The sequence below is a fragment of the Aphidius gifuensis genome, linkage group LG4 (assembly GCF_014905175.1).
Source record: "Aphidius gifuensis isolate YNYX2018 linkage group LG4, ASM1490517v1, whole genome shotgun sequence".
Lineage (NCBI taxonomy): Eukaryota > Metazoa > Arthropoda > Insecta > Hymenoptera > Braconidae > Aphidius > Aphidius gifuensis.
Window position 1 is genome coordinate 23,573,538 of NC_057791.1, and position 16,965 is coordinate 23,590,502.

General features: G+C 24.8%; 4 protein-coding genes across 6 annotated transcripts; 2 read left to right on the forward strand and 2 right to left on the reverse strand.

Moving 5' to 3' along the window:
• Positions 1 to 2,797: 2,797 nt before the first annotated feature.
• Positions 2,798 to 4,763, forward strand: LOC122855843 (iron-sulfur cluster assembly 2 homolog, mitochondrial). The gene is made up of 3 exons (XM_044157498.1): positions 2,798 to 3,218; positions 3,388 to 3,612; positions 3,687 to 4,763. Exons 1-3 carry the CDS (start codon positions 3,142 to 3,144, stop codon positions 3,862 to 3,864), a joined length of 480 nt encoding a protein of 159 aa, XP_044013433.1. The 5' UTR covers positions 2,798 to 3,141; the 3' UTR covers positions 3,865 to 4,763.
• On the reverse strand, positions 4,505 to 7,334 carry LOC122855831 (protein phosphatase 1 regulatory subunit 21). The gene is made up of 5 exons (XM_044157483.1): positions 6,288 to 7,334; positions 5,339 to 6,211; positions 5,129 to 5,275; positions 4,823 to 5,056; positions 4,505 to 4,744 (listed from the first exon to the last, which is right to left on the reverse strand). The coding sequence occupies exons 1-5, from the start codon at positions 6,348 to 6,350 to the stop codon at positions 4,718 to 4,720; spliced, it is 1,344 nt and encodes a 447-aa protein (XP_044013418.1). The 5' UTR covers positions 6,351 to 7,334; the 3' UTR covers positions 4,505 to 4,717.
• A 299-nt stretch (positions 7,335 to 7,633) lies between these two features.
• On the forward strand, positions 7,634 to 9,026 carry LOC122855835 (probable methyltransferase-like protein 15 homolog). Its single transcript, XM_044157489.1, has one exon. The coding sequence runs from the start codon at positions 7,756 to 7,758 to the stop codon at positions 8,914 to 8,916; it is 1,161 nt and encodes a 386-aa protein (XP_044013424.1). The 5' UTR covers positions 7,634 to 7,755; the 3' UTR covers positions 8,917 to 9,026.
• On the reverse strand, positions 8,945 to 13,386 carry LOC122855822 (C-1-tetrahydrofolate synthase, cytoplasmic). Of its 3 annotated transcripts, none has more exons than XM_044157470.1 (6): positions 13,299 to 13,386; positions 12,442 to 12,507; positions 11,821 to 12,156; positions 11,533 to 11,625; positions 11,204 to 11,457; positions 8,945 to 11,138 (listed from the first exon to the last, which is right to left on the reverse strand). In XM_044157470.1, exons 1-6 carry the CDS (start codon positions 13,322 to 13,324, stop codon positions 9,058 to 9,060), a joined length of 2,856 nt encoding a protein of 951 aa, XP_044013405.1. In that variant the 5' UTR covers positions 13,325 to 13,386; the 3' UTR covers positions 8,945 to 9,057. The 3 variants fall into 3 exon arrangements, with proteins under 3 accessions (XP_044013405.1, XP_044013406.1, XP_044013407.1); XM_044157471.1 differs by lacking the exon at positions 13,299 to 13,386 and adding an exon at positions 12,710 to 12,836 and having other exon boundaries at positions 8,951 to 11,138; XM_044157472.1 differs by lacking the exon at positions 13,299 to 13,386 and adding an exon at positions 12,592 to 12,701 and having other exon boundaries at positions 8,951 to 11,138.
• Positions 13,387 to 16,965: the final 3,579 nt, after the last annotated feature.

Below are 16,965 nucleotides of genomic sequence, written 5' to 3' on the forward strand. Positions count from 1 at the left end.
TAGACTTTTTTTTTTAATCATTATCATTGTTTTAAAAAAAAATTTTTCTGACCCGTAGCGGGTTATTGCATGTAGACCCTCTCTATATAAATATTGAAGTAATTGATTAGTGATAAACTTATATTTTTTTTCTTTTATATATATGTATATAATCATTCTTAATATGGTTCAAGAAGATTGAATACTAATTCTTTCAAATCATCAAGTGCATTCTTACCAACATCTGTTATATGTGTATTAATTATAGATAAATAGTTTAATTTTTTAGCATTATTACTGAGATTTATCAAAAATTCATCTGTAACACCACAATCAAAATTAACACATAACTGCAAGAGGTTTTTTAAATTCCCAATTGGATACATGTTGATTTTATTCCCAAGCATTTGATACTCCTTCCAATCATAAAATAATGATAGATAATTCAAATTTGGCAATTGACCTATTGCCTCGAGTAATGGTTGATTTGGTTCAAACCCATTTAAAAATAATTTTTTTAACCCAACAAATCCAAGAATAACCTGAAAAATAATCAATTTATTTATTAAAAATTAAATGAAATTTTTTAATTATATCAATTAACAATTATTAATAATTAAAAGTTTATACTCACCGAAGTCAGTAAATGTGGTAAGCAGTTATTTTCTTCTAAAAAACTTTCAAGAAAAAAATCTTCCAAGGTTCCACTAACTTTTTCCAATGACTCGACCAAATTTATTGATAGAGTTGAATATTCACATCGCCACCTAATACTCAGCGATTTAAGATGAGACATATTAGAAAAAACATTTATAAAATCTTGGCTATTGATTTCTTTAAAAGTCAAACAAAGTGCCTCAACATTTGGACAATTATTATTTATCAATGGCACTATTTCAGAAAAAGGATATTTATCAACATTTAGGGTTGTCAAAATATATCCACAAAGATTAATCATGTATTTTAGATCAATTGCTTTTTCATGTGATTCATTGACAAATTTATATTCATAGACAAATCCATCTACACATTCATCAGCTTCATCTATATCTTTATCTTCATCTTCAATATCTTCATTGAATCCAAGAATATATTTTTTACAGCATGAATCAACGAATTTGTTCTTTCGATTTTTGCATACTGAAAAATTATTTAAATATTTATACAAAATTAATATTTTTTTTCATAACTTAAAATAATATATACTGTTAATTTTCTTACTTTTTTCAAATTGTGGTAGACCTGCAAATAGTGGACGCATCTGAGTCATTCGCATATCATATTGTGCTGCAAGTTTTTTTTTAGTTATTTGAAAATGCTCTTCATCACTCGATGTTTCATCATCATCCGATGTTCCATCATCATCCGATGTTTCATTATCATCCGATGCTTCATCATCTGTATTTACTTTGTCGGGTGAGTTAAACTTTAAGCAAAAAAATTAACAAAAAAAATTATAGCAACAATAAACTCAATTAATCATTATATATTGCAATAAAAAAAAAATAATTAGTATATATACATAATAGTACTTATAAATAACATAAATCAAAACTTACTTCGTCCTGCGAAAATGAAATTAATTTTTCACGCCACTCAGTTGGACTCAAAACGATTCTCATTTTGATTTTATTGATTAATCTTAAAAACAAACAAAAAGGTTTATGAATTATATATAATTTATAACTATTTAAATAGTAAACTTAAAAAATTTGATGAAAAACACTTGAGTAAATTATTATATGCACTTAATATATATTTTACCTTTTTTCTAATTCACTATAACGCAGCTCTGCACTTGACTGCTACCGATGAGTTTCGGAAGAGTACTGACTGCCAAATGAAGCACACATTTATTTTACTGTATTTCCCGATACAAATTTTGGTAAAATTTTTTTATTTCCCTATTTTAATCTAAGGTTTTCACAGGTTTAAACTTGTTTAAAGAATAATAAGAATGTTCTGTGAAAATTTAAAAAAAAAAAAAAAAGATTACTTATCTGTATAAACAAATGATATTGTATAGCCCATGGAGACCTCCACGGTATAGCCTTATAATTTCTTGTACATGATGGTTATTTTTTTATAAAATAGATTAAGCCGACCAAACACGGGACAACTGATAAAATATAAAAGTAAACTTTAAAAATTTTTTTTTATTTTTTACTTTCAAATTTTATTTCTTTATTTTAAAATAAAAAAAAAATGATGACTCAAATTCTTGATGATAAAAATTATTTTTTTTTCACAAAAATTATCAGTTGAAACATAAATAAATTAATTTAGTATGACTAAGAACCACTTAACTATCCAACTATATTTTTTATATTTTATTTCAAAGTGTATTATAAATATTGTACACGTGTATATAATTATACTATACATTTTAACGAAAAAATAAAAATTCATCCTACTGGTGGAAATTTTTTTTCGACATGCTCCGGCATTTCTCCGTTTTCAACTCTGTTCGACTCACTCCCAGTGAAAATTTTCCGACATGAATTTACCTTGCAGAAAAATTTCTCCGACACTGGTTAATATTCCATCAATTTTATGGAGAGAAATTACTTCCTAAATGAGTCAAAACCATGAAATAATAATAGTAGTTTTTTTTTTTTAAATTTGTTTTCGATTATTTGTTGCTCTTTTTTTTTTTTTGAATTATCCCGCGCTTTTTTGTAAATAAAATAGAAAATATTATAACCATCCCTCAACACCACCTCCATAGATAATTCAGATTTATTATTAAATTATTAATCAGCTGATTTATATATAAATAAACATGTATGTGTTTTAGTTGCAAAAAAAAAAAAAATACACGTTCAATTTGACAGTAAGAAAATTGTTTGTTGTGGTTAATAGTTTCGTTAAAAATAATAAAAATTATAAATGTTTATAAATTACATGTCAATTGTTTATTGTCAACAAAATAAATAAATAAATAAATTTATAATGAAAATTATATAAAATTTAATTACTAAATAAATATATTAATTAAATTAAAGAAATAAATAAAAAAAACAATCAACACTTTGTATCTTAAATTCACCCTAAACTTTGACGTTTAAAAAAAATAAAATCAGCTGATTAAAATCACATTTATATAAAAAATTTTACCAACACTACTAAATCATCAAAATAAAAATAAAATAGCAAATAGCAATGGCGAAATTAAGGCACGTTGTTTGGGAATTGTCTTCTAATTTTTCATCAAATCGTTATTTTTCAAGATTATTAACGTGAGTATTTATAAATATAAACAAATTAATAATTACTCAATAATTTACATAATAATAAATTAATCAAATGACACTAAAAAAATAAATAATAATTAACATATTTTTTAAATTAATTTCATCATCTATTTAATCACATTTTTATTAATTAAAATTGTATAATTTATTGCAGTTCTCCATTGTGTCAAGTTGCATCTCCTGGTGTAAGAAATATAAATAATAATGTTGATATTAAATCATCAATTTCTGATGATGTATTGATAAGTGATAGCTGTGTTGATAGATTAAAAGAAATTGCTAAAGATGGTGATTGTTTGAGAATCATTGTTGAAGGTGGTGGATGTTCTGGATTTCAGTATAAGTTTGATCTTGATAAACAAATTCACAATGATGACAAGTAAATATTTATTTAAACAATCTAAATTAAATTTATATATTGTTTAATTAATTATTGTTTTATTATTGTTTTAGAATATTTCAAAAAAATGGAGCTAAAGTAGTCATTGATGAAACATCCCTGGAATATGTTAAAGGATCAACAATTGATTATCATACTGAATTAATACGTTCATCATTTAGAATAATTAATAATCCACTTGCTGAACAAGGCTGTAGTTGTGGTGCTAGTTTTTCAGTTAAAATTGATTGATAATAAATATAAATTTATCGTAGTTGAAAATATAATAATAATAATAAAATATATATTTTTAAAAAAAGTTTATTTGAATTGACGATTATAGTTTAATTAATAATTTTGTGAAAATAATAGAATTGTTTATTTAAATATTCGGGCTTGTTTTAAATTAATCGAAATTAATTATTTAAAATTGTTGAGTTGATAAATTTTAATGGTCATTATTTGGATAAGCAATTTTTTTAAATGGCTGTATTTTTTTGTCATCAATGTGTTGATAAAAAATTAAAAAATTATAATTTTTTTTTGTTGATTTTATGAAATTATAGTTGACATTGCAAATTAAAATTTTTATTAATATTTTTTTTAGAATAATACCTGGAAAAAATTGATGAAATTTATTTTTTTCGTTTTTAAATTTACAAAAATTTTCATCTCTAAACTTGGTAATTAATTTATAATTTAATTTCTATTTTGAAAATTTAATTGACATTAATTTTAATTAACAAAAATGACTGGTAATTTATATAGAAATTTAATTTTTTAATTTACACATAATTATTGAATCGAAAAGAAAAATAAACAGATGAGTTTTTTCGAAATTTTTATTATCCACTAATTAAAAGTTAAAAAATTTTTATTAAAAACAAATAGATTAAATGAAAATTAATTTATTTATGTATATAATTTTGTTCTTTAATATAATTTAACACTGAGTATCTGACATTGATACAAGTAAAATATTTAAAAATCAATTTAAAAATTTTTCAAATATTGATAAAACATTTTTTTTTAAATTTTTGAAATATAAATTTATTTAATTCATTAAAAATTTCCCTTGGAATGTTTGTAATATATATCAAATTATCTATTTTTGTTTTCCCTTTTTTCCATTCTGTAAGCAAAAAAAAAAATTAATTAATTAAATTTATTTATTATTTAACTATTAAATATTTCTATGATTTTTTTTTACTTTATTTTCCAATTCGTATTTCAGTTGTTGAATCTCTTCAGTTTGACAAATTAATTTCTCATTCATATTGGCAAGATGTTCAGTCATTGTGCTTAATTGTGATTTATAATTTCCTTCTTGAGTATCTTTATCTTCTTGAGAATTATTCCATCTTGATAACGCCTCTAAAAGTTCAGCTTCACATTTTTCCTTTTTCTCTTCACAATTTTCCAAATGAACACTCATTACCTCGCTCTAAAATCAAAAACAACAATTAAATTATCTTTCAATCAACAAATAGAACAAAACAAATCAATCAATAAATACATTAGCAATAACAGCAAGATTTTTAGCTTGACAAATATGTTTCTCCGTAATTAATTTATCAATCTCACGAAGAAAATAATTCTTAATTCTCATTTCACGTTCTTCAATTTCTTCTGGTATAGCAAATGGTGCCTTCAATCGTCCAATCTAAAATAAAAAAAAAAATTAATAAACACCTCAAAATCATCAATGTTCACTCAAATTAATCACCATGTTATTAATTTCAACTGGTTCCAGTGTATCAGGATCAACTTGTGACATCATCAAACTTTCCCTCTGATACAATTCATCATATTTAATTTTTAAAATATTATAATCACTCTTGTATTGTAATAACTCTTTTTCCATATCAGCAATTTTACTAAATTCATATTCATCATCATGTAACTCTGGTGTTTTTTGTAATCTAATATTATTATCAGTTGATTTTGATGATCTACGTGATAATGACGGTGTTGAAAATGGTGAATTATTATCAACATTACGATTATTTGTTATATTATTTTTACCATCATAATCATAAACACATTTACCTTGTGTTTCAAAGCTAGACCATGATATTGTCTCATCCTGTTTATGTTTATCATTTAATTTTTTTTGTAGTTCAATTTTATCTTTTTCAATTTTATCAATTTTATCATGATACTTAACTTCAATATCTAATTTTAGCTTTTCTGATAAATCTAATTTATATTCAAGTTGTTTTATTCTATCATTCAATAATTCAATATCCATATCTTTATCTGATAATTGTGATAGTAGCTGTGCATTTTCAACAATTTTTTTTTGAAATTCTTCAACATAAACATGATTTGGTGGTGGTGGTTGTGATGGTAACTGTAAATTTGTTGTATCTGTTTTATTACGTAATTTTTTAGTTGATTTATTTTGAGTTTTATCAAGTTCATCTTGTAGTACTGTAACACGTTTTGTTAATTGTTGATTACGAAATGTTAAACTATCTAATTCTTGTTCAGCACGACGTAAACAAACGTCTTTTGTTTTTATTTGTTCTTTTAATTCATTGTTACGTGTTTGTTCATCAATCACAGCTTTTTTTAGTACATTTGCTTGTGCACGTATCTAAAATTATAAAAAATATTCATTTTAAAATTAATCATTCATCAAACAACATTAAAAATTTCGATAATTTTCTTACTTTGGAGTATTCAGTTGCAATTTTTTGATATTTTGTCTGTAGTTGTCCATTAACAGCCTCCATTATTAATGAATTTTTAAAAAAATCAATTTTTCATATAATTAATTAATTAAATAATATCTAATTTGTTATTGCACTTTGACTATTTTTATTTTAAGGTCGAGGTAAACATTTTATTCATAGACACCAAGGTAGTTTTAAATTATTAAATATATATTTAAAATGAGTATAGAAATTTTTTTTTAATAAATAAATAATTAATAATAATTAAATATATTATAAATAAATTGATTACATTGATATAAATATATTTTTTTGTAGAAATAAAAAATGCAAAATACGCCCATCTAATGATTAAATAGTTAATAATTAATTCATTGTTTTAAATAATTAAATAAACAGATAAAAATTTTTATAACATTAAAATAATTGAGCTGATTTTTTATCACTGTTTCCTTTTTTTATCACTGGCTAGTTGACACTCAGTAAAATGACGTTGAAATTTGACCTTGATAAATTTATATTTAAAATTATTAGCACCTGATGAATTTTTGTCATTAATAATTATTGTTTTACAATTGATTTTTACATTTTAAATTAATTAAAAGGTAAAATAAATTAGTCAAGTGACAATTTTTTATTGGAAAGTAAATATAAAAAAAATATACATCCAAGTGGTGATGAGTATATGTATATGGAATCATCAATAAGTGCGCATGTGTGTGTTGTCGTATGGTAGATGTCTACGTTGTTTTGGTTTACCCATGGAGGGTATGATCACTGAGGTCAACAAAATAAAAACAAATCGAAATAGTAAATTCAGGCTAGGTAAATTCGTTTCTTGGAAAAGGATTTGTCCAAAATTGTCATCAGGTCATCAGGAAGAGACAATTTATAGAAAAAAAAAATTTAATCTTTTGATCAGGTGCAGAATCAGGTGTCATTTTAAGTAAGATCATACGTTAATAAGACAGATCTTTCTGTTATCAAAGTACCAAGTGTTCATGATTTTTTTTTATTATTACTTGTTGTAATATTTTTTTTATTATAAATATACATAATGTCTGGTACTTATAAAAATTTTATTAAATTACTAGAACTCTGGCCCCTTGATAAATCAAAAGTTGGCAGGTAATTAATTGTTAATGAAGCATTGAATTGTTGTTGCTCCAAATTGTTAAATGACAATTTTTAATAATCAATTTATTTAATTTTTTTTAAGCAAACTCAGCTTGATAGGTTAGACTTTGTAAAACAATAACATTGATAGCAATTATTATAATTTTGAGATTTACATCCACCAACACTACATGATTTCGACGTTTAGCAACAAATCAACAAAAAAAAAAAACAGCAAGTGGTTTAAATCCAGATCAGTGTAGCTTGGCACTAACACCAGAACTTCAAGAATTTTTCAATAAAGAAGATCAAGGTATATTATCAAAAGTTAAAAGTAAATTTAAAAAAAATGATGATCCTGAAGTTAAACAAGATTAAGCAATGCTTGACATCAACAAATATAATTCAATTATCAAATTTATCATCATTATCTTCATCATCAAGCGAAACAATCATAAATAATTTATCAACAAGTCCCACAATTGAACATGAACAAGTTAAAATTAATCAAAAACGTCCACATATACCAGTTATGGTAAATCAAGTAATTGAATATTTAAAACCATCACCTGGTGAAATATTTATTGACATGACATTTGGTGCTGGTGGTCATACAACTCGTCTACTTGATTCAACACCAGATATTAAAGTATTTGCACTTGATAGAGATCCACTTGCTCATGAATATTCACATGAATTAGCTAAAAAATATCCAGGTCAATTAATTCCACTTCTTGGAAGATTTTCTGAACTACCAAATTTATTAAAAAAACATAAAGTATTACCAAATACAATTGATGGATTTTTATTTGATTATGGATGTTCATCAATGCAATTTGATATTGCTGAACGTGGTTTTTCATTATCAAAAGAAGGACCACTTGATATGAGAATGGATGGTAAACGTTATCCAAATGATCCAACAGTTGCTGATGTACTTGAACGTGCAAGTGAACTTGATTTATATAGAATTATGAAAATATATGGACAAGAAAAAAGAGCTAGAAAAATTGCACGTGCTATTGTTGAATCAAGATATACATTTAAAAAACTTGAAACAACATGGGAATTAGCTGAACTTGTTGAATCAGTTATTAATGATGAATTTCGTACAGATTCAATTGGTAGATTTTCACATTCAGCAACAAAAGTATTTCAAGCATTTAGAATATTTATTAATAATGAAATGAATGAAATTAATTATGGTATTATAATTGCTGAAAAATATTTAAAAATTAATGGTAGACTTGTTACAATATCATTTCATTCGCTGGAAGATACTATTGTTAAACGACATTTAGCTGGTAATATTAGTGATAATTCACCAAACATGACACCATTGAAATACATCAATGCAGCTAGAACATTTGATGACAACGAATTTATTAATTTGACTGATGTATCATGGAAAATGTTACATAAACATGTTATTTTACCAACTGATGAAGAAATCGAAACAAACCCACGAAGTAGATCAGCTAAATTACGAGCAATTGCTAAAATAAAGTAGTCAAAATAAAAAACAACAATAACAACAATTAAAAAAAAAAAAGAACATGATAATTTTTTTTATTGATTAAATTTTTTTGTAGATACTATTGTAATTAATATAAAAAGAGAAAAAAATATATATTGTTTTATGTTTTTTTGTTTAAAATAAACCTTCAATTTCATCTGTCTCACTGTTCCAGTCCATGTCATAAATAGCTGGTCTTGTTGATAGCCCAGGCATCATCATTATTTCACCAACCATTGGAACAACAAAACCCGAACCAACAGATACAAATATATCTGTTATTTCAAGTTTAAAATTACGTGGTGAATTTTTAACAAGTGGATCACCAGTTAATGAATTTGATGTTTTAGCCATACACAATGGTAATTTATCATATCCAAATTGACTATAATTTTTAATTTTTTCTTTAACAATATCATGTAGTATTATTTCACCAGCTCCATACATTTTAGTTGCAATAATATTAATTTTTTCTTCAATACTTAAATCAAGATCATATAGCAGCTTAAAATTGCTTGGTTTATCAACAGCTTCAATAACAGCATCAGCAAGTTCAATTGCTCCTTCACCACCTCGTGCCCAATGATTACATATAACAGCATTAAATGCACCATTTTTCATTGCACTGTCTTTGACAAGATTTAGTTCAGCAGCAGTATCACTTGAGTGACTATTGATTGCAACAATAACTGGTACACCATATAAATTACCATTTTCAATGTGTTTTAATAAATTTGGTAGACCTTTTTCAACGAGATCTAAATTTTCTTGAGTATATTCTTTTTTTAATGGACTACCAGGTACAACTGCTGGACCACCACCATGCATTTTTAATGCACGTATTGTTGTTACAAGTACAATTGCATTTGGTACATGTCCTGATTTTCTACATTTAATATTGAAAAACTTTTCCATACCAATGTCAGAACCAAAACCAGCTTCAGTAACAACAATACCATCTTTACCAACAAGTTTAAGTCCAATTTTATCAGCAATTATTGATGAACAACCATGTGCAATATTTGCAAATGGACCAGCATGTACAAGAACTGGTGTACCTTCAATACTTTGCATTAAATTTGGTTGTATTGCATCTTTTAATATAACTGCCATTGCACCAGTCATACCAAAATCATCAGCAGTTAATGGCTCATTATTCATTGAAAAACCAACGACAATATTACCAAGTCTATTTTTCATATCATCAATGTCTGTTGCAAGTGCAAGTACAGCCATTATTTCAGAACCAACAGTTATACAATATTTTGCTTTACGTGTTTTACCTTTTTCACTTGGACTTTGACCAATTGTTATTTCACGTAAATATCTATCATTTAAATCAACAACTCTTGGCCATGTTATTTTATCTGGATTAATATTTAAACGTGAAAATTTTGTACGTTCATCAGTAGTCAATGAATTTGGATCTGTTTTATTAATTCCAAGTTTATTTAATCTACGTAATTGTATATTTGAAAATTTTCTTGTTCCATTTATTGTTGGTACAAGACGATCATAGAGAGCTTCATCAGTTTGTGTTGATTCATGAAAATAACGTGTATCAATTTGTGCTGATAAAAGATTATGAGCTGTTGATATTGCATGTATATCACCAGTTAAATGAAGATTAAATTCTTCCATTGGTATAACTTGTGAATAACCACCACCAGCAGCACCACCTTTAACACCAAATGTTGGTCCCATACTTGGTTGACGTAATGTAACAATTGAATTTTTATTTTTATGTGCTGTTAAAGCTTGTACTAAACCAAGACTTGTTGTACTTTTACCTTCACCAAGTGGTGTTGGTGTTATACCAGCAACAACAACAAATTTACCATTTTTTTGTTTATTCAAACGTTTTAAAATATTTAAACTTATTTTAGCTTTTGTTGAGCCATATGGAATTAATTCATTTGGTGCAATACCAATTTCATTAGCCAGTGTTGTTATTGGTTTTGGTTCTTGACTACGTGATATTAAAATATCACTTGGTATTGGATCAACAAATTTCAATGGTAATGGACGAATATTCCACTTGTTGCTTAACAAACGTTCAGCTGATCTTTCAGCTGATATTACTGTATTTTTCATTAACATTGCAACTGTCATTGGTCCAACACCACCAGGTACCGGGGTTATATATGATGCTGACTTTGCTGCTTCAGCATACTCAACATCACCAACCAAACGTTGACCAGATTTTTTTGTTGAATCTTTTTTGACAAAATAAACAAAAATTAATATAATTATGTTTAATTTTCTTTTTTAAATTACTCACCAGGTATAGCATTGATACCACAATCAATAACAACTGCACCAGGTTTAATCCATGATCCTTTGACCATTTCTGGTTGTCCAATACCAACAACAAGTATATCTGCTTGACTGACAACACTTGATAAATTTTTAGTTCTTGAATGACAAATTGTTACAGTTGCATTGTTCCATTTTAATAACTCAGCAACTGGTGTACCAACAATTTTACTTCTTCCAAGTACAACAGCATTTGCACCAGAAATTGCAACTCCACTCCTTAAAATTTAAATTAATTTTTATTAAGTAATCATGATGATGCTTTTTTTTTCAAGATTTAAATAATTTGATTACTTTTTTATCAGCTCAATACAGCCATTTGGTGTACATGGTACAAATCCAGTCATATCACCAATTGCAACTCTACCCTCATTGATGGTATTTAGACTGTAACAATAATAAAAATAAAAATAAAACATTTCATTTGATAAATAATAAGTAGTTGATAAATATTTAAATGTCAGAGGTCTTTTGTGTTGATGTAATTGTGATTATTTTACCAACGTCATGATGATGTTGTGAAATAGATAAATTGTTAAATAAACAAGTTAATAATTGAAGATGAAACAATAAAATACTGACCCATCAACATCTTTTTCAGGTGAAACCATGTCAGTTATCAAATGTGAATTAATTTTATTGACACTGTCAAGTGGCATTTGAACAATAATTCCATGTGTTTCTGGATCATTATTGAGTTTATCAAGTTTACTCATCAATTCCATTTCAGTTGTTGTATTTGGTAATTTAACATGAGTTGCATTAATACCAATTTCTGATGCTGCTTTAATCTTCATACGAATATAAACATTTGAATCTTCACGACCTCCAACTTGGACAATTGCCAAACCTGGTGAATAATCAGGCAATTTTGTCTTCCAGTTTGCAACATCTTTAGCAAGGCTTTCACGTATTTCTCTGTAATTTAAAAACAATCAAGTAAAAAATATAAAAATAACAAAAAAAAAATAAGGTTATGTTTTAAAAAAAATATTGATGTTTTTTGTTTTTAATGTTAATAACATTGTCAAGGTCATCAATTATTTACTCAACAAGTGGCACGTGTAATTGTTTCGACAATATAATTAACTGTCATTGTGTTAATTGTTAAAAATTTAATAAAAATAATAACAAAGTCAATTAATTCATGTTTTTTTTTGTTTTAGAATTTTTTAATTTATTTAAATAATTATTTTTACTCACTTTGCAAGATTTGTGCCAGAAAGCACTACACCACGTACATCTGTTGCCATTCTTCTATTGAAAAATCTGCAAATAATAATTTATATATAGGTAAAATTAATTGCTAAACAATATTTGAAGTTTGAAGTTGAAAAACTAATTTGAACACACAAAATTGATGAGATTCTACGAAATTATTGGAGTGAGTTTTAATTTATTTTCAATATATCAATAAATTAATAATTTTACGTGGAATTTGTGTATATATATAACGACGTGTTTTATTTACCGTGTCGATGATAAAATGAACGTTTTGATAATGATAATGATAATGTTGATAGATGAAGCGAGATGGAGAGCTCAGACCTGTTTGTTGAACTGGGAAAACGTGATTTTCTTCTCCTCTTGCAAGTACTTGAAAGTTACAACATCAATACATTTCCTAGCAACAATTTGCATCAATGCATTCCTTAATTTTTCAACTATACTAATCAATATTTATTTAATTATTTATTTAACATATCAACTTGATACTTTAATAAACAAAAAAATATTTAAAAAAATTTTAAACAAATTTTTTACCTTGTAATTATTTAACGTCTATTATTGATAAAATAAAAATACAAATTTTTCAAAATTACATTATTAATAATAACAGCTTTCTAACAAATTTAATAGTAAATAATTTCGAATAAATAATTACTATTTATAAATAATAAATAAAAAAAAATTTTCTACTGTAAAAAATTAATTTTTAATTTTATTTTTTTTATTGTTAAAAATGGAATTAATTTATTAACATTATATAAATAAATTATAAAAATTATTGGATATTTTTTAACGATAATTAATAAACAATTAAAAATAATTAATCTTACTTAAAAACTTGAAGAAGTTGAGTCATGGAAATGTGACAGTACAATGGATCAACCGAGACTGATAATTTATCATTTTCAAATATTTCATCCAGCTTTAAAAATAATCAATAAAAAAAATAAAAAAATTATACAATTATTAAAAATAAAATGAGATAATGTAAATTAAACATTCAACAAGTGATTGGTAAAATAATATTATCATTAAAACAGCAACGAATTGAGAAATCGAATGATAAACTTTGATCCTCTCCAAGGGGTTCAGTTTGTAACTATTTTCATCAACTTGTTTATTTATTTATTTATTAAATATAAAGATAAAAAATTGCAATGATAATTATTGAATAATAATAAGCATCAAATAAGAGTTATTTTAAAGGCATTGAACGAAGACTTCTTTTGAAAAATAAATAAAGTTGATGCAAAGTCAACTTGCGATTATACAGAAAGCATTTTCCACAATGAGATAAGTTTTAGTCTAGCTTTTCAATTAACTAAATTTGCGGTGTTGGGTGGCAAGTTGTTGGTTGATATGTTCTTGAATATCATGGTATAAGCAGTTTGCAACGAAAACTTTAGTGGTCAAGTTTCAGCTCCCAACACAAAAACATCCAGACATAATATACTAAATATTTTTTAATTTCTAAGAAATTTAAATATAGAAAAAAAAATATTATCAATATTTATAAAAAAAAAAATTATATAAACTTGTTTAGAATATAAATAATAATCCCCAAAGAAAACTGCAACTACCATCTGTAAGTTGAACACACAAAAAAAATTGTCAAATCCTGTCTGACGACTTTGTCTCAATGAAAACTTGATTTGATTTTTTTTTTGTTATGAATCCCTCATCTGAAATTCAATCATCATGTCCACCACGATATTATATTTCTCTCTTGGGATGCGAGAAGACGAGTTGATCCACTTGATCATCAGTTGGGAATGATAATCATTATCCCAAGTCTAATTACGTCTTGGCAATTTCAAGACAGTGGTCATCGATTTGATGCAAATAAGTATCAAGTAAAGACACAGATAAATAATTTTGTGGTCAAGCCATTTAGTCATCAGTAAACGTCTTTTTAAAGTTACAAAGTTATACATTTAGCTTCTTGCTATACTTTGGCATTGGCTGGACGATTAATTTTAACAATTTCAAATGTACTTTTGCTGTGGAAGTGGTGAATGTTGGATAAATTAATGGTATGAGAAATTGTTCAAGTATTCTGTCTCAGTAAATTGGCCTCTTACAAAATTGCCAAGAGACAAAGACTTGGTCACACTGAATTTACTATGTGTTTCATTGAAATATTAATTATTATTTATATGAATTTACCCTCAGTTTTCAAGCAACTATATACAGACAAAAAAAAAAAATTAAATATCTTTAAAAACAAGTTTACATATTTTTATAAAAATTTTAATTTAATTTTTGTATTTTAATTGGGTGTAAAATAAATTAGAAAAAATTTAAATTTCATTTTTTATAAATTTATAATTTTATTATCTATTTAATAATATTTAAAATTAACAATTTTTTTTATTTATTTAATTTTAATATTTTTATTTGTACAAAATGCTTAAAATTTAGTTTTTTTTTCTTTTAAAAAATATGTGAAAATTGCAGCTCTTCGTTGTGGATCGGCAAAATTTTTTTTAATAAAAACTTGAAAATTATTTTCTCGTGCATATAGATAAAAAAAATTTTAAAAATATTTACTAATTATAATTTTAATAATTTTATTCTTGTTTGAATTAACATTTTATTGAAAAAAAAAATTAAGAAATACAAATACTTGAAATATTTTGATATGTTCTAATTAAAATTATCTAAACAATAATTAAAAATTAATTATTATCATAATGTAAAGTTTCGTTAAATGTTCGCGAATATATCTCATTCCCTTAAAATACCCTAAAACTTGTGTAGATAGTTAGAGCTTAAGGGGTTTTCGCGAAAACAACTGGAGCCAGTTTGAGAAAGTCAGAAATATAGGGTGACCAGGGTCGCGAATGATCAGAAGGGCGGAGAAAACGGAGATTCGACGAAGGAATTGAGGGAGAGTGGGTGGAACAAGTGAAATATCCCTTTCCTTAAATTTCCGTCAGCTAATAACCAAGAGAGAAATCACAAAAAAAAAATAAGACAATGTCTACAAAATTAATTCTCACAAATCAATTCATTAAATACTTTAACAAAAAGAAAATTGTTTTTTTTATTTATTTTAAATTTTTTATAATTTTCTAAAACTAATAAACAATTATAATAATTTAATTTAAAACAATATTTTGTCTATGTACTAGTTATAAATTCACAAATAATTATTCAAAAACACCATGCGTTGTTTAATCAAATAGACTAATCAATTAAAATGTTATAATCGTTTGGGAATTGTAATTAAAATATCAGCTTGGTGTTTTATATACAAATTTAATGTTAAACGTTTGTATATATTTATACTCAATGTGTTTATAAATATTTGTATTAAATTATATTATACAAATTTTACAAATATTATAATTAATTACACAAACTGTTTTGTTAATTAAATTTAAATATTAAAAATCAAAAAATTAATTGAATTATTAGATAAACTTGTACTATATTTTTTTTAATATAAAAAAAAATTATAACAATATATTTTTGTTGAGAAAATCATAAACAAATTACGTAACAAATTGAATTAATTTTCTTTTTCTCTTTTCGAACATAAAAAGCTGTTGGATATCGTCAGTTCTCACCGCCCCGGAATAGCATAAAAAAAAAAAAAAAAATTCTATTTTTAATATTTTTAATTTAACAATCTTTAAATTATTTATTTTTATTTATAAAAAAAAAAATTGTTAAACCAATTAAATTTAAAAATACAAAAAATGAAAGAAATAAATTTGAAAAATTCATACTATTTTTTAAATATCATGTTTAAAATATTATTAAAAATTAAAAAAAAAAAATGTATAATTTAGACTAGATTAATCTATAAAAAAAAAAATATTTTCTGTATAAATTTTACTATAAAAATGTGATAATAATAATGAATTTATATTATGGAAAAATTATGATAATATTAAATAATGCGCGTAAATTGATATATTTGATAAACATGTGATATATAACGCCCAGTGTTTATACGATATGGCCCAATGTAAAATTTCAAAATTGACTAATATATATATATATATAATAAATAGATGTTGAAATTACTTTGATAATAAATTGATGATTGAAGGTACAAATCAACATCGAAAGGGATATGAAATTAATACAAGGCATATCGTTTGGTTTAAATTCACAATCTTGCCTTGGCTATATGATGGTATTTCTGGAATCCTTATGCTGACCAACCGGAATAACCCCTTCTATGTGAATATCAAGGAAATTGGATAGGATCACCACCCACTTTTATCACCCATTTCTCAATTGCCACCAACAACGTCATGTATTCACTTTGATTTTAATACACAATAATAAATCTCTCCCTAATATTTATATTTTTTATCTCAATTTTTCTACTCCGCAATTACGCTGTATTATTCCGCAATTATTCCGTACTTTTCTGCCAATGAAAATCACAATAATTTCAAGGAAAAAATACTTGCCATTTATTTTATTTTATATAAAAAAAAATCCAGAGATTATAAATTTATTTAAAACAATTCGAAATCC

Excerpts from the sequence above, each read along its gene's own strand:
- LOC122855835 (XM_044157489.1), top strand. The coding sequence starts at position 7,756 with ATGATGATCCTGAAGTTAAACAAGATTAAGCAATGCTTGACATCAACA.
- LOC122855822 (XM_044157470.1), bottom strand. The coding sequence starts at position 13,324 with ATGACTCAACTTCTTCAAGTTTTTAA. Across the intron at positions 11,458-11,532 it reads TGTATTGAGCTGATAAAAAA|GAGTGGAGTTGCAATTTCTG; the intron begins GTAATCAAATTA and ends TTAAATTTTAAG. Across the intron at positions 11,139-11,203 it reads TGGTATCAATGCTATACCTG|ATTCAACAAAAAAATCTGGT; the intron begins GTGAGTAATTTA and ends TTGTCAAAAAAG.
- LOC122855831 (XM_044157483.1), bottom strand. The coding sequence starts at position 6,350 with ATGGAGGCTGTTAATGGACAACTACAGACAAAATATCAAAAAATTGCA. Across the intron at positions 6,212-6,287 it reads TTGCAACTGAATACTCCAAA|ATACGTGCACAAGCAAATGT; the intron begins GTAAGAAAATTA and ends TTATAATTTTAG. Across the intron at positions 4,745-4,822 it reads AATACGAATTGGAAAATAAA|AATGGAAAAAAGGGAAAACA; the intron begins GTAAAAAAAAAT and ends TTTTGCTTACAG.
- LOC122855843 (XM_044157498.1), top strand. The coding sequence starts at position 3,142 with ATGGCGAAATTAAGGCACGTTGTTTGGGAATTGTCTTCTAATTTTTCA. Across the intron at positions 3,219-3,387 it reads TATTTTTCAAGATTATTAAC|TTCTCCATTGTGTCAAGTTG; the intron begins GTGAGTATTTAT and ends AATTTATTGCAG. Across the intron at positions 3,613-3,686 it reads CAAATTCACAATGATGACAA|AATATTTCAAAAAAATGGAG; the intron begins GTAAATATTTAT and ends TTATTGTTTTAG.